The following is a 22,296-nucleotide window of genomic DNA, read 5'->3' on the forward strand; positions in this document are numbered from 1 at the left end:
ATGACAGAGTTCAATCAACTTCTCAGATCCTGATTTACTGTAGCACTGATGGTTTTCAGGAATGGTTATATTTAGGGAGACATTCATAAAACATTCACTGTTTTAAGTAAATAGAGCCAAACGTTAAAGAACAGGTTTGCATGCTTTCATTGTTTTAAATACATATATGTCTCACGGCTAATTATCTGACTTTTTGTACCATTTCCTTCTGAAACATTTTTGCGTGTATAAAGATTTACAGAAAGAATTCCATGCTCTTTGCACTGAGGGCACAGTCCTAAATCTGTGCATTTGTTTTTAAATGTGACTGGAATGTAGTGCACACAGTTAGGATTACTGGATTTCTGAAAAGCAGGTGCATTTTAGCTGCTGTTTTTAATTTCTTCTAGTTATGTCGTTGTTTTTATGTAGCCAGTTTTATACTTCCTGTAGAGCTTACTTAAAACATATTCATACATAAACAGCTGAAGTGCTTTAAGTGCATCCTGATGGTTTATACAAAATCCTTTTGTATGGAGTACAGTACTGTGCAAAAGTCCTAGGCACCCAAATTTTTTTAAACTAATATTTTTGTCTTAAATGTTCTGCATTATGGGGTCAGTAAAAAAAAAAAAAAAGTTTTGGTTTCTAAACATTACTTTCCATCTAAAATTAAATGTGCAAATTAAATGTTTGTATGCCAGTAAAGCAGGTATATTATGTAATAGACATTTCAGACAAAATGTTCTATATTTTTGGAAGCTTCTTTGCTTAAGAGAATCTCTCTGCATGTGCCTTTTGCACAGTACTGTAAGTACTTTAATAGTTAATATTTGTGTTTTTTGTATTAAAGGTGTTTTTTTTTTTTGTTTTTTTTAAATGGTTGTTTGTAGGGAATCTTTTGAGTAGGACTGTGATAAAGAAAATGCTTTGATTCATGCATGGACATTATGGTTTGTGTGTGGGAGATTGGTGTATGCAATATGTGTTTGAAAACTCTTTGCCTGAGTGCTTGTTGCGGGGGGAGAAGGGGGGGGGGTGTTCGGGTTACAGGGGGTTTGTGCTTAAGAGAGTTTTCTGTTTTTTGTTGTTCCAATGATGGAGGTGTACACTCCTCCATGGTTTTTAAATAGACTCAGTATAATGTGTGTGTGTGTGTGTGTGTGTGTGTGTGTGTGTGTGTGTGTGTGTGTGTGTGTGTGTGTGTGCTTGGTTTGCTCACTAACACTGCTCTCTAGCACAATATAAGTATTAAGAAAATTCCTGCCCACAGCACTCACCACAAAGCACCACTATCCCTTCCTAATCATATTCATACCTCTAAATATTTTGTAATAGGAGTAATATAAGAGCCTAAAAACAATTAATGCTTTATATTTTTGCCAGTTTTTGGTAGAAAAATAAATGTTGGGATAACATTTTTCTAAGCTGTTTTATTCTTTATTGATCTTATTCCATAATCATCTCTATTTGAATCTAAAATTCTAGTAGGACTGCAAGCATTTTCATATACAGTAGACCTTTGCTATTGAATTGTATTGTAGTCTTTATTGTTCTTACTGAATCTATGCCTCACCTGCTTTTTTTTCTGACTCAGATCTTCCTTTGGGAGCAGAACCTCGAGCAGTTTCATGTGGATCTGTTTCGTTTTCGCTGTTACTTATCCAGCCTGCAGGGCGGCGAACTTCCCAACCCCAAGCGTCTACTGGCTTTCGCCTCGCGGCCCACAAAGCTGGCCATGGGCCGCCTGGGCATCTTCTCCGTCTCTTCCTTCCATGCCCTGGTACACACCCACTTACAACCATACCATCCCCCCACCCATACATATCCACATATCCATACAAAAACACTCAAATGTACATGTACACTGTAGTTATTTGGGTTTCATGTAGTCTTATAAACATGGCCCTTAAGTAAAGTGTTACAAGCATTTCTTTAGGCATATGTAGCTTTAATAAGGCCCTGTAAACATGTTCCTTAATTATTGCATAAGCAATGTCTCTTTAGGTTTTCTTTTTTTTTCCTTTTAGCTTTTTTTTGTTTTTAATAATTGGAATATCTTACTTCACTACCTTTCTCTTGCTTTGTTTCTGTGAAAATTCCTTTGAGCTACATTCTGTGTATGCCAACACAGAAACATACACACACACACACACAAATGCAAACATACCTCTATCATATGCATGCCATTCTACAGTACTAATCTGCATATATTTAGTTTTCCTTCAGTTTCTCACACACCCACAGACACATTCACTATCTCATAGTGATCTTATGTAACACCTCTCATGTTTAAAAGGAAACAGGTTCGAGTTATGTAGGCAGACTGAAGGAATGAGCCACCTGTACACTCTACTCTTAACACATCCAGCATCATCCCACACTTCTGCCATTACTATGCCGAATGGCAATGCATGAAAAAAGTTTCTCCTGAAGGAACTACTTGGGGAATAAATAGAGGAACTACATGAGTCTGTCAGCATTGTTCTTCCCTATAAGAAGGGAATTCAATGAGAAATTGATTACAGTTTTAAGCTGAGAGAGAGTTTTTTCCCGGGGAAAGCTTCAGTGATGAGTCAGTAATTGGCTTTGTTTGGTTTGTATAGGGACTGCTCTCTGTGTAATATATTCTTTGTGAGCATTTAAAAAGATTAAAGAACCATAACATGTCTTTTTAAAAGAGCTCTTTCTCTCACTCTTCAGCACAAAAACTGAATAGTAATAAACCCTGTTCTACCAGAATAAAGCCTTCAGTGCATTGGCCCATCAGCGATTACACTTTCTTTCATACAAGAGTTGCAATCATATTTTCTAAGTGATTTAGTGCTTTGCTAATGACATGTGGGATTTATGTTCTCATCTTTGCTACAGAGTTACAGCTTTGTTGTGTAGCTCTGCCCCAATGTGAATTAACCCAGAAATGCCAGACAGATTCTGGGTCTCTACGGGAGGTGAATGTGGATGCCAAAACATTGTGGCTATGTGTATATTCATGCTGTGACCTATATATGCAGCAAGTTATATTTCCAATCTTATCAGAGGCTTAGGATTTGCTGAGGTGTCAGCAGGTTACATTCACCATTATCAAAAAATGGTAACTGTAGGGAAGATAAGCTTGGTACTGTTTATGTCAGCAGGTTTATTTGGCATGATTTTGAAACTTGAGGCTAACTATGTAAGCATGTTGTGGTTAATGCATTAATTAGCATATGTCGTTAAAAGCCATATTTAGGGAAATTTATGCATTTCTGTGCATTTGTGTGTGGTTTCCAGGTTGCAGCACGGACAGAGAGCGGCGTTCAAAGGCGGACCCATGCCCTGTCCCGCTCTTCCAGTAAACGCAAGAGCCGTTTTTCCTCACTGTGGGGTCTGGACACTACCTCAAAGAAGAAAAGCAAAAGCAGACCCAGCATTAGCCAGGTCTTCAAATTAACATGAATATCATAGTTTATATGTGATTGAATCATATAAGATGAGTATATTGAAAGGATATCAGCTATTGGAAGACACTAGTAGAGGTGAACAGCATCTGTCTATGCAAAATTTAAGCACAGTCAGGAAAGCCAGTAATGTGTATTGTCATTAAGTCTACCTGATGACAGTTGTTAATGTACACAAAGCCATCGCTGCTTTTTTAAAAAATATATATATTTTGGAAAAGTGACTCCTTTAACAGTGCCAAAATGTGAGCTTCTCTGTCTATTCTGTTTGTTATAGGTGTTTGTGGATAGAGAGGAACCAGTGGAGAAAAGTCTGGAGAAAATGTTTGGTGATCCAACCAAGGAGAGCTTGGTAATGAAAATACAGCTTTACTTAATTCATGAAAAGAATTAACCTTGAAAGAGAACTGCAAACTGTAAATAATTACATTATGTGCAATTTTTTGGAGAGAATTTTTTTTTTGGAAACCCAGTAAAGGGGGTGGGGGGGGGTGGAAAGGAGGAATGCACTGAGTAATAGGGGTGTAAACTTTTAGTTTAGTTGTTCATTGGACATTGCTGCTAAGGGTCTCCTGGGAGAGATGGGGGATGCTAGACTATTTTCCCACCCGACACATCCATAACAGAGCTGGATGAGACAGATGGTTTGAGTCTTGGGGGTGAAATGTATTTGCATGTGTATGTGACAGAGAGCGAGAACCATTTGAAAGAGCACACACATGTGAGAATTTGTATCTGTGTATAAGAGAAGGAATGCAAAGGAATGATTATGCATACTGTGTGTGATGCAAAGGGAGAATTAAAAATGGCTTATTTGTATTAGTAACTCACAGTGACCGAACGACCGAACTGCTACCATTTCATCAGCCTTCCACCAAGCTTCTTCAGCCTGCCATCAGTGTGTTCATGTGTATGCAACCACAATCCTTTACACTCCCTTTAATCCCTGTGTGTGGGATCATGTTCTCATTCATTACATAGTCCACCATCAGTGGCATGCTGTAGCCAGATTGCTGGGAGGGAAAGGGCACAGTGAAGCCTGTCACCTGATATGGGATGATAAGATATCAGCACTTGGGCAGTATGCTGCTGCTGACAGCAGGATGGATCTGCGGACAGGCCTGGGAGTCCAAGAGCCTCATACCCTAGCCACAATGTTCTCCTATTCATCAAAATTCACCCCACTGATCAACAACCACAGGCCAAGCTTTAGCTCTAAGGGGCAAAAAGAGATCAGATACCGTTATGGTTTGATGCCAAGTTAATTGGATTCAGCAAATTAGCTGGAATTAGTGACAGATCTGGCTTGATGCATTTCTCCTATATTCATCTAGACAGCTCTGTTTAATTGTGATATGGCTAAATAAAGCCCACATTTAAAATAGTACAGGCATGACAAAGTCAAATGGGCATGGTGTGTGTGTGTGGATGTTATGTTGAATGGGAAGGCTAAAAAAATCTACTGTACCTCAGTGTTACTATTATGAAACCATTATTTGCTTGTTTGTTCATTAGTTCATTTATTCATTTGTTAGTTTAACTTCTGTTTTGGATTCCCATTTATATTATGCACATTGTTACTTAAACTGAGGAGCAGTCTGAAGAGCAGACCATAATTGTACAGCCCTATTACCTGCATATTGACGTTCTTGTTGTTTGCTTTATGCAAGGATCAGACAGGTTCCATGAGGAGCCTTCCTCAGCATGCTGCCGACAGTGACGTTTGGGTCACTGAATACCTCACGCCATCTTGGGTAATTTTGCCCAATGATCAGCCTGTTCTGGCAATTATACAGCCAGGAGAGATGACCCTGGAAGCCCTGGAATCTGTCTGCAAGGTGAACACACAAGCATACATGCACACAAACATTCAATTCAATTCAATTCAATTTTATTTGTATAGCGCTTTTTACAATAGACATTGTCTCAAAGCAGCTCAATTCACACACTTACAGGTCAGCAAAGGCCCGAGGGTATAGCTTCAAAGCTATAATATAGACTCGTTCTTTTTTTTAATTCTTTTTTTTAACCATATTCTCTCTATACCGCTAAATTATCACATGCATCTCTTAATTTCCACAAAAACTAAATTTGAACAATCTGAACTAAAAACAACAAATCTGAATAAATCACAATATTTATATTGAGTAATTGATTGAACTTTATTATCTACCAATGTGGAAATTTTCCTCTGGCTTCTCATAAAACACAAAAGTTATAAACTTACACAATTAAGACACATACAGTAATCATAATCATACAACAAATTTAAAAAACAACCACCCAATAAAATAAAAGTAATCATTCTCACAAAAGATGCTTACCCTTACTTAATTCCATACCACTGCCGCTGGTATAAAAGAGTGTTTTTAAAAACTTTGGGAACCTTATACCTTCTTCCAGATGGAAGCATTACAAATTTAGAGTAAAGTAGGTGTGTGGAATTGGATATAACCCTTGTATTGCCAGCAAAAATAGTTTATCAAGCTTGTTGTGTTTGCTGGCATCCTATTACTGTATTCTCTTTCTTGTGCAACTCATACTTATTCCTCACTCCCAGGTTTCCACACCAGACTGTAATATTAAACACTAAAGACTATTAAACACTACTCTCAAAATGGCTTTTATATCTGCCATGTGTGTATTAGCGGAAGAACCTCTATTAATATGGATGATATATCTCAGAGCAAAATTTAGTCAGCATAGGTCTAATGAATTAAGAAGTGTAAAAACCTAATTTTTCATATCCTTAATGAGTATTTAAGTAAATATCAATGTAAATACTATACTTTAGTTTGTTTCATTATTGGCTATATGACAGGCTGTGGTCCAGTTTCCCAAAGGCAACACAGTGTAAATATCATTGTACCAATTACAATGCATGTTTAAAGTGTTCCTCACTCTACACTCTTGTAGACATATTTCCACTGGGTTGCTTTTGGTTGAAAACACTATGACCTGTAATTACCATAAAGAGGCCAAAACTTAGATTACAGTACATGTGCCAAAGCCAGGAATAAACTCTTAATTCCCGAGTGCTGTTGTCATTTAAGCATAAATATAGAGAGTAATCTCAATTATCTGGCCTGGATTGGTGTAATTAAAGGAAGACACATTCCTGTCTGGTGACCTTGGTAAATTTTTCTGTGTTTCTCTTTATTACTTTACTTGGAGGTAACGGTAAACCAGGGATCAGAGAACTTGACCCTGAACAACAAGTTAAAACAGCACATACTTTAGTTTTTGAAAAAACTATCCCTGTAACGCATGTTATGGGTTGGAGGTTGAGGTAATAGAAAGGAATGCAGAATGATATCTTGAAAAAGACTTTAAACTAAAAAAGAACATGATGTGAAAGTGCACAATAATCAATACTTACTTTCATCCTGTATACTTATAATGTACTGAATGGTTGATTGCATGTTTGATACATAAATGCTGCTAAGAGACCTTGAATTTTGCCATTTAATCTGTGTGCATATGCAAACGCACCTCAAATATTTATAAAAAAAAAAAAAAAAAAAAGAGCAGCAGCTGTGGAAATAGAATTTTAAATAAATTATATTGTGATGTTAGTATGCAGACCAGTTCAATCTTAAAAATGGTTTTCTGTCAAGTAACGTAATGGAATACAGTATGAGGCACTTGATGTTTTGTACTCCATCATAAAAAATTTATATTTTCACTTTTTCATGTTTTAATAAGTAATGGGTTTATGATACATAGGGCCAGCCACGTGTATATATAACTACCTTATTAGAAGAAGAAAAAAAGGCTTTTAAGCATTGCTAGGACACTTGGAAAGGAGCACCATTGTTTAGATCAAGTTCAAGCAATTCATGCTTTCTGTAGCACCATTCTCACCCAAATGATTGCTTCAAAATATTAACAGTGAGGTATGTACAGAATGTTCCATGGATATTTGCCACATGCCTGTAGGAAATGAATTAGTATAGGGCACTGACCCATGACCTTTTGTATTATTACATGACTTAACAGATCTGACTTAAAAGCTTTTCCCCAAGTGGTTCTTAGTCAGTGTTTCATAGTGTCTTTTACTACATCAGTTTTGCTCCACTATGTTTGACCTCATCAATCATGATGTGGATGCTAATCATGTATTTCTTTTCTCTGTTCTCTCCCAAGGCCCACTTTCTGGATCGGCCCAAGCACTATCTCCGGCTGAAGTTTCTAATCGACAATCAAGTGCAATTTTATGTCCCTAAGCCTGAGGAGGAACTCTGGGACCTGGTGAGTTGTAGCTACAGCAATAAGCATGGATTGAATATTGGTGCTATACTGATAGAGTCCCTAGTATCTTTGATTGATGAACATATTCATGCAAACAATTCCATGATTTTCTGATAGTGAACACAGAGCTCAGTGTGACATAGATGTAGTGTTCAGAATACCTGATTTAGGATTGTGTTAACCATTTCAAAGGTGGAAAAATATTTAAATGATTTACCTAAATTAAACCCTAACAGCTTGGCTCAGTGTCCTTAATAAACATGAAAGCATATTTGCACACAAAGATGTACAGGCCATTTTAACCTTGGAATAACACAGCACAATAATATTTGCATTCGCACCCATGCACACACACACACACACACACACACACACACACACACACACACACACACACACACACACACACACACACACACACACACACATACACACAAACACACACACACACACACACACACATCTGCAGTGAAGTAGTTTTGGGTCTTTAAGCAAATGATGTTTATGTTTATGTGTTATTTTCCCTATGTGTAAAGAGGTTGTCAGAGTGTTTGATTTCAGAGGGATTCTTTTATGAGGTTTCTGTAGGTTCTAAAAACTTAAAATAATAGTAATAAGATTATATTTTCACACAGAAATCCAGATCATTATACACTTTCTTCCTTTTCTTTCAGCTCTACAAAGAGATTGAAATTTGTACCAAAACTACCAAAGTTATCCAGTTTGACAGAAAGGAATCCTGTGCTATTGGTTATGGTAAGACTTTTATACACTGCTGTCTCATTTAGTAAATACATAAATTGTATTATTGAATTTAATGCATCAGTCTACTTATCAACTGGTATCAAATTCTCTTTTCTTTTCTTTCTGTCTCCTCCATAGGGTTTTCTGTAGTTGTGGTGGATGAGGATGGCACACAGCAGCTACATATTACAAACGTAAAGGCAGGAGGCATGGCTTTCACTAAAGGTGAGTAGATCAGCTCTGATGCCTTAATGTAAATTAGGCATCTGATGTAAGAGTGTTGTACACTATGAGAAAAAGGGTACTAAACTATACCTTTCCTTATTGCCGGTACATTTCTGTACTTTTAGTATGGATCTATAACCTAGAAAGATACACATAGTGAAACTTGAAAAATTAATTTTGGTCCATATACATATTAAAGATATATGAAAAATACAAAAGATGTCCCCACTGAGTGTAACAGTGCTGACTCAGGAACAGATTCTGTATTCAGACTAAACCACAAGGTTTTCAGAGCCATTTAGGTTGCCTTTGTACAAGTGAAGCCATTGTTGTTTTTTTTATTGAAAGAGGTGCACTGCTTTATCTAAAGCTATCCTGAGTAAATTTTGAAAAACTTTCAAATCTCAAACAGTGAGATAAACCATGGTACAAGACACCATTGGAATTGACAGACAGGTATTCTCAACCAAACTTTATACAGTTTCCATTAGCCTACTTCATGGTGACAAATCAGCACTCAAACATGACTACCAGATAGGCAGGAAATTTTGACTGGGAGCTACTACATGTTCTTTTGTCATAAATAAAGCTACATTTTTGGAAAAACTGCACCGAATATACTAGTTCTCAAACTAGACACTAATCTGTAGGGTCACTCCAACTTTGCAGTGAGCAAAGCACAAGACATTATCTCTAAACCAAGAGTTCTCAGACTTTTTTGTAGCCACATGCCTCATAAATTAATGTGAACTCCCCCTTAGTCCAAACTGTTTTATGAATATTATTTTAATGTGTACAGTAATTATTTTTGTTCCCCTATTTGTTCAAGCAACATACCTTTCTATACCTGAACCAACAGAAAGATACTATGTCCAAATTATTTATAGAGTTAATGAGGCTTGGATTAAACCTGTTCAATTCAAGTGGCCAATCAAATAGTTTTATAAGTACAAGAAATTATAGAACAAGCTATACACTAAGTTTGAATTGTTCAGCAATAAATAATACAACTTTGGCAATATGGGTTGTGAGTTCCACTGTGATAACTAAACCCAACCCAACCATACCAGACCCCACATTAATAACCACTATTCTAGAAATTAAGAATGCATTAATAATCAATCAATCTAATCAGAAGTAAAAGATAATCATAAATATACAATTATTAAATATAACACATAGTCAGAAAAAACTAAGCCCATGAATAAATATCTAAGATGATTTTACAAGCAGTTGCATAGTTTAATTGGTTTTATTCACTAACCTTCCAATGGACATCCAGTGATCTTCCAATAGACCTTAAAGTATAGCTTATTTTATAAGTTCAAATGAACCATTAATGTTACTGTCAAAAGTTATAGCTTTGCTGGCTAATGGAAATTGATTTGGCAGAAGATTTATTTCAAACCTCACTTAGTGTGTTCTTATAAAGTGCTTTACCTTGGCCTTTTGCTGACACATTGCTGAGGGAATATCAAGCTATTTAAAACACCACAGACTGACCCAAATCTCCACTCAGCTGGAGGAAATGTGTTTTAAAAGCTTTCACATGTGACTGGATCAGCAAGTTAAATTAATTCCATGCCACCAAATGTCAACTCATCTCCATTTGACATAGGTTATGACTTGGTTCAAATGTGTGACGCATACTGTCCTAACAAAAATACTGGGGTTGAATGAAATCAGAAGCTAAAAAAAAAATTCAGTTTCCAGTGCTCTTTCTGATATGTTGTTTACTTCAGTATCTCTTGGAGCAGATAGACAGACACAGTTTTTCTGGTTATATTAAAACCAATGTAGCAAACAAACACAAGGGCTAGGTAAGGCTTAGAAACATTGGTCAGGCGATCAACATAAACTAGACAAAACTAGATCGGTAATAAGAATCAAGCTATGGCCAAAACACTTATCACATCAGGTAGATAACAAAAGGATTAAAATTGTCACAGACACAATGCTGGAGCAAGAGTTTGTGTCGCTATACGGAGAGTCTGTGTTATTTAATGGGTGTAGTGTGATTGCAAACAGACGAGTGTCATTAGTAATCAGGTGACTGGGAGCACGGATAGGTGTTTTACTAGAGGTCACGTGATGAGGGAGTTTGCACACATGTCTATATGAGGACAATTTAAGCACAGTAGTCTGTAGGATATTTTGGGACTGTTGTAGTTAAAACATGTGCACATGTGTGTGTGCTAGGCTTTAACTGGCACTAGTTAGTCTGGTCATCCAGTCATGCACAAGTATTGGAGCAGAAAAGTGCTTATAGCTAGACTCCCTGAATAACCAGGCCAATCAACACAAAGCCAAGTAGACAGTGTTTGTCCCTGGAGAACAAAGCCTGTGTGTCAAGCGTGTGCCCCAAACATACACTCTACACTGAAGCTGAAAATAAAGCCACATGCAGTCTGAGACAAATGAGCATGGAATATATAGCACTGTAGCATGTTGCCCAGGGGCTGTGCTCTTTATTTAGGCCAGTTTGGACACACTGGCACTGGCACTTCATTTTATGACATCTCTCTGGCCTTTATCATTACTCCAGTAGCGACGGTTTGCTTCACATCCAATTGGGTCACACTTCAGGCTATGTTTGTATGGGTTTGTATGTGTGTGTGTGTTATTTGTGTGTAGAACGGCAACTTGAAAATGAAATGTTCACCTACAAGAACGAGGGCCAGTTAAATTATTTGGTAACACTTCTCTGAAGTGTACTTACTTTAGGCCTTCATAACACATTCATAAACAGACATGAATATTACATAAACTAATATTGGTGGCATTATGTATGTCTTTTTTATATATTAAAAAAAAAGTTCCTCTCTGTGTTGTGCAGCTTAGTGCAGGGTTCCACATGGGGAACTACAACTATTTTGATTGGCTCTTCAAAATCAAGCTTTTAAGCTGTATTTGAAACATGTTTACAATAAGAATATTATGTCTACACAATGTTCAATGAATGATGGGAAAATATATGGCCAGCTGCGATAGCTAACTATGGAGCTAATGCATGTTTCCTAGTATAATTTACAGATTTATCATGAGCACATTATCTAATGATATGGACAAAAACAAAACGTAGGCTATAAGTATATCAGGGATTGTCTGTTACATAAAATTACAAAACCAATTTCTGGAATGATGCATAATGTGCAAGGTATTTATTAATATGTTATTAATAGTACTGTTATTAATATGTATACCATAGTATTGTAAAATTCTGATTGGTCAGAAGGTACTGATTATTTTTAAATAAAAGCAGCCCTGGCAGTAGTGTCAGATGCAAGACAAAGCATGGGTTGGCATTAATGCGTTCATACTAATACATTATTGTTTCTATAGTAACAGCTAATTCACACGGACTCAGCTCATTGATATGGTGAAGCTTTTTTTAACATTAGTGTGTCAGTGTTTGTAGTGGTTGTAGGATAGAGCACTTTGAAGTTTCTGCTTTCTCAATAACATGACAAGCTGCCTCTTATTAACTTCAACGCAGAGAAAAAAGAGAGCCTGGTGAGGAACGACTGTTTATAACTATAACATAAGTGATTACAGGAAATACCTTGTCTCACAGACAATGTTAAATGTAAATATAAATTGTTGTTCTCATTTTAAGAAGAAGAAAACACTTCAAAACATGCTGCTGGGAAGTACTCAACTTTAGGGTGGTAAAAGGTCTTTTCTTTACATCAGGCATATTACTCTGCCTACCTCGTGTAACCTCATCCCAAGCTTCAAGCGGTAGAGAAGACTCTGCAGCCAGTCTCTGACCTGGCTATGAGCGTCAGTAAGCATTTAGAGTGGCAGTCATGTGGTACTGTAATAAGTAGTACTGAAATTGCACCGAATCAGATGCTGATTGGGCAGCTCTTATGCTGCTAATTGATAATCAAGAGAATGGGAATCAGCTGGAGCGTGCAGCAGAGACAGCTTTTTTGTTTCTCCTATTGAGCAAGGAGTGTAATAAAGGGTTTAAAAATGACAGATCTGTGAGAATATGGAACAAAAAAGCCCATGTGACACTGCTTCCAGCTCTTTTTTTTGCCCACACTAAGGAACACACCTCTGTCAAATAGAGAATTATCTAGCATGTCATAGAGTTTTCCCAAAGAGCACTATCTACTTCTTTCAAATTGATAGTATTTCTAATTAAATTTGTTTAATTAAATTAAATTGTCATCTGATAGCTTGCGTGCGTGTGTGTGTGTGTGTGTGTGTGTGTGTGTGTCTGTGCATGTCTATAGGTCTGAGAGCTGGTGATGAGATCCTGCAGCTGAACGATAAAGAGGCAAGTGTGTTGGAGCTGTCGGACCTGAATGCCGCGTTTGCTCAGCCTTCTCTCACAGTCACCATCAGTACTGTGCCCCAATCTGAGCCATGCCAGCGATGTCTACTGCTTCCCCGCCGCTCAGACGCACCCCACGATCTCTACACAGACATCTTCTCCCAGAGCCAAGGTACAATTATTACACTCACAACATATTTAAAATTGGCTTTGGGATGTAATGGTATGATACTGTATATCACTGATTACCTGAAAATGAATGATACTGGCCTCAAAATCTGGATCTTATTGAATGGGGAGTTGCTTATTTTCTAATCGAATCCAGTGATGAATGTTATACCATGAGCGTGTGTTATGATGAACACAGATCATCCACACAAACTCAGAACACATGTCTTAAAGCATGCAGCCATCATACTTTTGGCATTTTGTAGAACTTTCCATCACAAACAAGCAGACAGCCGCATCCCTATTTTTATTATATTATTATTATTTACTTAGTTCATTAATTTTAATTCATAATTATAATTAATTTTAAGGAATCCCATAAAGTAAATTGCATTGGTACAGCAGTCAATCACAGTGAAGAATTCAAATAGAAAACAGAGTTTAAAAGTTATAAATAGCAAAGATAACTAGACTAGGAAAGAGAGAAGAGTAAATTCAGATCAAATAAATTAAATGGTTCATGTTATGTTCAGTAGAATTGGTACTACACCTATTTTATTTAATAAATACTAGACACTATTCAGTGATGTTGATAGTAACACAGAAACTGTTTAACATTATGGTTGCTTTATTTATGGGTGTGACATGACATGTTAGAATTGGTGAGATAGTGTGAGTAATCGTAAATTTGGTAGAATTGAGAAGCTTTCAGGCATGTGCATGAGAAAATCTTAAAGGAAACACCAGGAATTAAAAACAAAAAAAAAATGTAAAGGTGATTGAAACAGATTTTTAAAAATAAATAAATGATTACCTGGAAAGTATGCAGTTCACATTTCAATGATTGCATTTTCATCTGGTGGTTAGTTTATGAAATTTGGTTTAAAAAAAAACTGATTAAACTTTGGATGGGAAAGACCTCTGATTTCTCTCCACTTTCCTTCTCCATCTCCTACTCCCTCTAGAGGACATCCTGGATGAGACCTCTGGAAATGTGCTTGAGAGCCCGGACACTGAAGACATGGAAGAATATGCCATTTCACCTGTGGAGGATGTAGTGGATGGATCTGTGGCTGAGCTGGAAACTGACTCTGAACACAAGGTAAGGCAGAGTTGCTATGATATAATGTTGCTCAATGCAGTCAGCCTCAGAGTTCTGTATGCACTCTGTATGCTCTGTATGCTCAAGTAATTAAATGGAGGTCAATGAGTTTCAGATCAGATGTCATTATGGTGGATAGGAGGTGTTGTATGAGTGTGAACAGTGCACAGTAAAGTGTAGGAACACAACTTACTGCTAGGTTTGGAGTATCATTATCAATGTGTTCAACTCACTTCAGAGTTGTTAGACACACAAACACAGAGCTGTGTGACACTTTCCCTGTGGATACACACACACACACACACACACACACACACACACACACACACACACACACACACACAGAGAGAGAGAGAGAGAGAGAGAGTCGCTGTGGATTAAGGGTGTAACACAATGCCATTATCTCTATCTGCATTTGTTTAGGGCTCAAAAAATTCGTATCTGTTTTCATATTCGGCTTGAACTTGAACTTGGTCTTTGTCCTGCATGCAGGGTTGCCAGGTTCAGCATAAACTATACAGTGGGGAAATTAAGTATTAGATGCGTCAACATTTTTTTTAGTAAATATATTTTCACCAGACATCAGTATTAACTCAAGAAATCCGTAAATATAAAGAATTCACAACATTAAAGTCCATAAATAAAGTTATGTGTAATAAAGTGGAATGATACAGGAAAAAAGTATTGAACACGCGAATGCAGTTCTCCAAGGCAAGATAAGGCAAGGAAACAGCTGAAATCCGTAAGTACTTATACCCCCTATCTGGGCAAATTGATATCAGCTGGGTTAGTAAATTGATGGTCTATAAAAAGGCTTTTCGTTACCAAAGTGTCACACAAGAAACATCTCATAATGGGTAAAAGCAAAGAGCCCTCCCAAGACCTTCACAATCTTATTGTTACAAAACATATTGATGGAATCAGATAGAGATGTTTTTCAAAACTTCTGAATCCTCCAGTAAGCAACAGTGGGGCCATTATCTGCAAGTGGAAGCAACATCACCGTCATCAACCGGCTATGCACTGGAGCTCCTCGCTTTTTCTGAAGATTTCTGACCAGGGAGTCAGAAGAATAATCAGAAGTGTACCCCAAGAGCCAAGGACTACTAAAGCTCCAGAAACACTTGGAGGCAGCAGGTGCCATCATCACAGAGAAAACAATAGGCAATGCACTCCAATGCCATGGCTTCTCCGCACGCTTACCCCGCAAGACTCCATTACTAAAGAAAAAGGCATGTTGAAGTTTGCTTAAAACTTGCTACAACTCATTTGGACAAGCCTATGAAATACTGGGAGAGCAAAATTGAACTTTTTGGCTGTCATACCACACACCATGTTTGGAGAAGAAATGGCACTGCACATCACCCTTAAAACACTATACCAACAGTGAAGTTTGGAGGTGGAAGCATCATGGTGTGGGGCTGTTTTTCACCGCATGGCAATGGCAGACGTCATATAATTCAACGAACGATGAATGGAGCCCTTTACTGGGAGATTCTTGAGAAGAATCTGCTGCCATCCACCAGAATGATGATGAGATGTGGGTGGATCTTCCAGGAGGACAGCAATCCAAAGATATGTTTAGAATAATGGGCCAAAATTACACCTGAATACTGCGGCCGATTAATTTCTTCATACAGGAAGCATCTTGAAGCTGTCATTACAAGCAAAGGCTTCTCCACTAAGTATTAAATAAATTTCAGTTATCGTGTTCAATACTTTTTTTCTGTGTCATTCCACTTCATTACACATAACTTTATTTATGGACTAATTTTGTGAATTCTTTATATTTCTGGATTTCTTGAGTTAATACTGATGTCTGGTGATTTCTTGAGTTAAAACTGATGTCTGGTGAAACTTTCATGTGAATAGCCTCATTGGAAATATATTTACTGAAAAAAATGTTGACGCGTCCAATACTTATTTCCCCCACTGCATGCGTACTGCAGATTCTGCAAATCAGAAATGCACCACTGTTAACTTGTTTCCTGGATAAAGACTGGTAAAACGTTCCAATATTTTTTCATTTTCCCAAACATTTCTGGCTAGTTTCAAGGCTTTTTGTGCAGTTGTAGTTGGGGTGCGGAATATAGCTAAAGCCTGGCAATCTGCCCCATGAGTTTGCACACACTAGGAATATAATCCATATATTAATATAAAAATATATGAATTATGTTCCTACTGCACTCAAAAACAAACATAGAGTTGTGTTTCACTGTGCCAGTGTAGATAAACACACGCACACACACGGAGCTGTGTGCCGCTGTGTGCCACTGTGTCCCTGCCTTCAGCAGGTCTTCATGATGGCTACAGGGCCTTTGGTTTGGTTTTCATTTGTCCAGGATCAGATTCTTTGGTTCTACATCTCTCTTACAGCCTGTCCTCTTACATCAGCTCACTGACTAAAGCACAATGTGGCCATCTCCTGTTTCACATTATAACTGACACCTATTTCTTCTTTGAGCATAAGTTATACTGAGCTGTACAATTTCTCAATATTTCTGTGAGGTTTTATTTACACTGTGCACAGTGTCGGCCATACAGTAATCTGAGCTCATGGGTATCATTGCATTGGAGTTTTTTGGTTTTGTATAAATCTATTGTATAGTGTATTCTTTTGTCATGTGATCGCACAGGTCACATTTGCTTTATAGGCAGCATCAGAAGGATGGGACTGCTCACACATGCGTGTGCAGTGAACTGTAGTAACGATGCATTACTGTTATATCCCATTGAGGACAGCAGAAAGAGAAATAAACACATTAATTCTCCATTTTTCTCGGTTCAGTTCTTGGTTCTAATTCTTTATAAATTCAGTGGTTATATACTGTTGAACTGTATTTATTTTGTTTTCCCCCTCTGCTAAGCAGTGTGTGTGTGTGTGTGTGTGTGTGTGTGTGTGTGTGTGTGTGTGTGTGCGCGTGTACATCATGTTCATTACAAATTATGCAACATATAATGTAGTATAATAATTATGTAGTGTGTGTGTATATATATATATATATATATATATATATATATATATATATATATATATATATATATATATATATATATATATATAATATGTATGTGTATTCTGGAGCCTTACTCAGCAAAAAAAGAAACATTCAATTGCTTTTATTTACAGCAAATTTCTTAACATTTGTAAATATTGTATTAACATAAAAACATTCATCAACTGAAACATAAACTGAATTAAGTTTCACAGACATTTGACAAACAGAAATGGAATAATGAGTCCCTGAACAAAGGGGGGGGGGTCAATATCAAAAGTAACAGTCAGTACGTAGTGTGTCCTCCGGCTGCTTTAAGTAATACAGTGCATCTCATCCTCATGGACCGCACCGGATTTGTCAGTTCTTGCTGTGAGATGTTACTCCACTCTTCCACCAAGGCATTCGCAAGTTCTCGATCATGTCTGGGGGGACAGACAGTTATATGTAATTTTCCACTGCAAGGACGATCAGCTGTCCTTCCTGTCTCCCTGTAGCACTGTCTTAGGCGTCTTACATTAAAGACATTGCAGTTTAATGCTCTGGCCACATCTGCAGTCCTCATGCCTCCCTGCAGCAGACCTATGACATGTTCACGAAGGTGAGCAGGAACCCTAGACATCTTTCTTCTGGTGTTTTTCAGAGTCAGTAGAAAGGTCTCTTTAGTGTCCTAAGTTATTGTAACTGTGACCATAATTGCCTACATCCTGTAAACTGTTAGTGTCTTAAGGACTGTTCCACAGGTGCATGTGCAATAATTGTTTATGATTCATTGAACAACCATGAAAAACATTGTTTAAACCCTTTCCAATGAAGATCTGTAAAACTTATTTTATCTTTAAAATGCAGTTTCCTAAAAAAGGGAGGTTTCTTTTTTTTGCTGAGTATATATCCTGGTCAATCAAGATCGTTCAAGTAAATCTGAAATGAAAAACAAAAGCAAACTATGAGATCTTTTTGCAATATTTATTGCTTTAAAGACAAAAACAGACCCTCTTTGCATATGTTTCCTCATTCTAATAAAGATCCAGACTCCAATCACACTCAATGTATTTGATTTGCCTCAGTGTCAGTGCAGAAGCCATGCTACACTCTCCATGCTTGTCATTTTGATTTTCCGTTGCTGCATTCAAAACCAATTTCTACTTATTCCCATTTCCTCCTGTTAATCAGTGCTTCAGAGAGCACATCATGGTATTAAATCTCAAATAATACCTTGTACATTCACTTAGCACACAGTAATAAGTAATAAAGTGATATTTACATGCTTGATTTAGCCTGTTTGTCTGTTTGCAGTGCTGAGCTGAGGTCAGATCTGAGTGCTTTTTGCATTTTACCAGTCTAGGGACTCGACTGAATGCAAAAGGTGATAGCTGGGTTTTCATTATATCTGTCCTTTCATACTCATCTTTCTTGTTCTATTTATTGTTTACACATTTCTGTTTCTGCCACCTTGATGACAGGAGAGAATAATCTTTGTCTCTCTAGCTGGTGAGCCGATACACCATCTGCTGCTGAGCCTCATGTTTAGCCCCAATAACTCATGCACAGCAAAGCCATGGCATCTGTGTATGTGTGCATGTGTGCATGTGTGTGTGTCCCCATGTCTGTCTCTTTTTCTCCTTTTTGACTTAAGATGTCTCATTATACCGGTATTCAGCTCGCAGAATGCACTGCACAACAACACACAGAAATCCTGTCTCAAAAAGATTCAAATCCACACTACCATATTTTGGTTTAACAGCTAATTAACACTTTTTTGAGTATCTTGCTAAATAACACAATTGCTAAATAACAATTGTCTATCAGTACATGTATTATTCCTATATTTTTATTTATTTATTATTTACATAGTATTTATTAGCTAATGTAACTCACAGATATTTTCTTCCTCTACTGAAATTAATAAAGTATCCATCACAGCTATCACAATGTCTCTCACATCTCTCACCTGGTGCTACTTCACAGTGAAGAGTCTGTAATTAGACCCCATTTTCCCTCTTCATACAGCTCTTACTGAAGCTAATGCTCCTTCTGTATAATCAAATGAACATCTTTAACAGCTATTCAGCTCCTGCTAAGTGAGATCTTTTAGGCCAGCCATGCTTTGTGCACTTTATCCTTTTTAAATCACACTGCCGACCAGTGTTATGATCTCATAGCGTGTTTTTTTCCTGGAAAGCAAAAAAAAAAAAAAAAAAAAAAAAAGGAAGGAGGACACCTTTTTTTTTTATTAGCCCTTCATTCTAATTGCTCGATTACAATTCAGATTGCTTTGTTCTGATGAATTGAGGCAGGTGCTGGAGGAAACGGACAGCCCAGCACACAATGAGGAGAAGGACTTCATTAGATTTCTCATTGAATAATGCCTGTGTGCATTTCTCATCCTCTCTGATGAGATGGTATGGGTCGTCATTTCAGTTGTAGACTAATTCAATACAGCCCTTGCTACTTTGCCAAATCACACTGGGAAAAAACAAAGATGGATTTGATAGTCAAATTAATTTCACATTTATCATGTAGCTTTGTGTGGGCTGTGTATGTATGAGCTTATTCCAAGACTTTGTAACTATATGGTTTTATCTTTTTTTTTTTCTTTGCAAAAATTAATCATAAATAGTCACATGGCCAAGAATTAATTGCGTGAGGACATATACTAAATGTCACTGTGTGATCTGTACAATTAAATTAATAAGTTCATCATGCTCATAGGGGGACTTAGTGGTTAGCACATTTACCTCGCACCTCCAGGATTGGGGGTTCGATTCCTGCCTACATGCAGAGTTTGCATGTTCTCCCTGTGCTTCGAGGGTTTCCTCTGGGTACTCCAGTTTCCTCCCTCAGTCCAAAGACATGCATTGTAGGCTGATTGGCATTTCCAGATTGTCTGTGGTGTGCATGCGATTGTTCCCTCTGATGGGCTGGCCCCCCGTCCAGGGTTTCCTCCTGCTCGTGCCCTGAGTCCCCTGGGATAGGCTCCCGTGCAACCCCGTGTAGGATAAGGGAACACAAAGTAGATGGATGGATCATGTTCATACATTTTGGGTGGATGTCCAAACTATAGTTTAAGCAGTTATTGCACAAATTTCTTATTTAATCATTATTTTTGAGTTTTGCCACATATTGTACATTTATAATAGTTGCACTGAAAATGATTCTTACAAAACCAGATCCGCTCGTCTTTTTCTCCTCCTCCAGTAAACCTCCAGTGCTTCATCACCTGTCACCTTGATATCACTATCTTCAGAGTGTATTTAGTTGGCTTTCAAACAGAAATGAGAAAGATGCATGATACTCACTATACTGATACTCAATTCTCACTATTGTAGCTGGCAGCCGATAAAATGTGATTAAACAGACTAAGGGATGCGTTCATTTAATGTCTGGAGCAGGTAAAATATGGTGGACATATTTTTAAGAACAACATTATAGTGTGCTGATGTTGATCATTGTTGATTGTGTGTGGGGTTTACATATGAGTGTGTACTGTGGTGTGTATTAATGGAAGGAGTGAACTTTTCTTTTAGTTATTTTAGTCTTAAGTTTTCCATTTGTTCTGTATTCTGTTCATACTCTTAACATGAACAGAACAATAATAATTTTTACAGCAACTTTACAGGTCTTGTTTACAGCTCAATTAATTTGTCAAGTGCTGGCAGCATATTTGTCATTCAGAAGTGTTATAGTAACATAGGGTTTAAATGAAAGTGAGTGATAAGAGGACATCCTTGCTCTCTTGGGAAGGAAATGTTTGCCTTTCTGTCCCATGAGTCATTCTGATAAGACAAGTCTTCCTTAAGTGTTTGGCTGTATGTTTGTGTAAGTGGGGAGGTGGGAAATTTGGAGTATAAAGCTACACCTACAAAACTGTTTCCTAGTTCAGATTCCTTTGGCAGCACAAGAGTCTGTGGACAAGTTTGGACTCGTGTCCTTCTCACTCTCATACTTTCGACTGCTCCCTTTTTTTTGTTCTCCTTTTCATCTTCTTTTGGTTGTTTCCCTTGAGCTTATTACTGGTCGTACGTGCATTGATGGAGGTATGGCTAATGTTTGTATTAATTTTCTTAGCTTTGGACACCTTAGTGATTTATTTATTTATTTTTCTTAAATTTAGCCGTTTTTAATGTTAATTTTTAAGGTTTTTGACTAAATGTTTTGGCTGCACTAGTTGCTTATGCCAGTTTTCCTGCACCTGTCTTAAATAATGGCTATAATAATCATGCTTCCAGTTCTATGTATAAAGGTAGCAAATTTATTTGTGATTTGTTTAGAACTGCACTTGGTTATGTTGTGCATCATTGCAACGAGGATCTCTGGATTTTAGTGTCCTTTGTTGAAAGTTCTCACTTCCGTATGCTGGAGTCCTTGTTAATTTGCATAACCTTTTGCGTTTGTGCCACTCGCAGCTCTAAATGTACACGAACGGATTCAATTCATAACTCATTTGAAAACGCATTACATGAGCATGTCAAGACCCACAGCACATTATTTGCAATATACAGTAATTACACTGGAATTCGTTCACACTCATTCTCCGGAGAAAAGAAAAGTTGAAAAGTTGAAGTGAATCAACGAGCATCACACAGTCACATGCTCTTGTGTGGATCTTATAGTTGGTGGTGACAGTAGTATTATTGGTGTTTAGCAACACTAAGCTGTGCATTGCTGGGCAAGTGGGGGCGAGTGACGTGCCACTGCTTAGCTTCTCCTGCCTTTTACCCCTCCCCATCCCTCCTGTCCCTCTCATCCTGCTCCAGATGGGATTATTATTGTTATTATTCTCTCTCTCTCTCTCTCTCTCTCTCTCTCTCTCTCTCTCTCTCTCTCTCTCTCTCTCTCCTGCTCTCTCTTTCAAACACTACCACTTGTGCCATTTACCAAGAGAACAGACGAGTCAAAGCGAGAGAGGAAGGGATACAAGGGAGGAAAGGGTTTTGCTGATAAAGCACTGAACTATAGAAGAAAGCAGTCTTTTTCATCTCATCAGAGCAGTGAGTCTCATTCTCATGCTTGGGCAGCTCTTGTGAGGAGATAAGTTTATGGTGGAGCTGGGTTTGGTCCTTTTAGGGGTCATCCTGTTGTTACCTCCTTAAACGTTAGGTTTAG

At 37.6% G+C, this 22,296-nt stretch overlaps 1 protein-coding gene across 4 annotated transcripts in view; it reads left to right on the plus strand.

The window, feature by feature from the left end:
- tiam1a (TIAM Rac1 associated GEF 1a) overlaps positions 1-22,296 on the plus strand; it is a 61,822-nt gene that overhangs the window by 26,485 nt on the left and 13,041 nt on the right. For 3 of the 4 annotated variants that reach the window (XM_017489643.3, XM_017489642.3, XM_017489644.3), the window contains 9 exons: positions 1,577-1,762; positions 3,253-3,399; positions 3,697-3,771; positions 5,090-5,257; positions 7,566-7,670; positions 8,345-8,426; positions 8,553-8,639; positions 12,884-13,096; positions 14,058-14,194. In XM_017489643.3, coding sequence (XP_017345132.2) covers positions 1,577-1,762; positions 3,253-3,399; positions 3,697-3,771; positions 5,090-5,257; positions 7,566-7,670; positions 8,345-8,426; positions 8,553-8,639; positions 12,884-13,096; positions 14,058-14,194 — 1,200 coding nt within the window. Of the gene's footprint in view, positions 1-1,576; positions 1,763-3,252; positions 3,400-3,696; positions 3,772-5,089; positions 5,258-7,565; positions 7,671-8,344; positions 8,427-8,552; positions 8,640-12,883; positions 13,097-14,057; positions 14,195-21,072; positions 21,228-22,296 lie in introns of those variants that run through there. The other variant, XM_053686921.1, reaches the window with a different exon arrangement.

This window comes from Ictalurus punctatus, chromosome 16, assembly GCF_001660625.3.
Source record: "Ictalurus punctatus breed USDA103 chromosome 16, Coco_2.0, whole genome shotgun sequence".
Classification (NCBI taxonomy): Eukaryota; Metazoa; Chordata; class Actinopteri; order Siluriformes; family Ictaluridae; genus Ictalurus; species Ictalurus punctatus.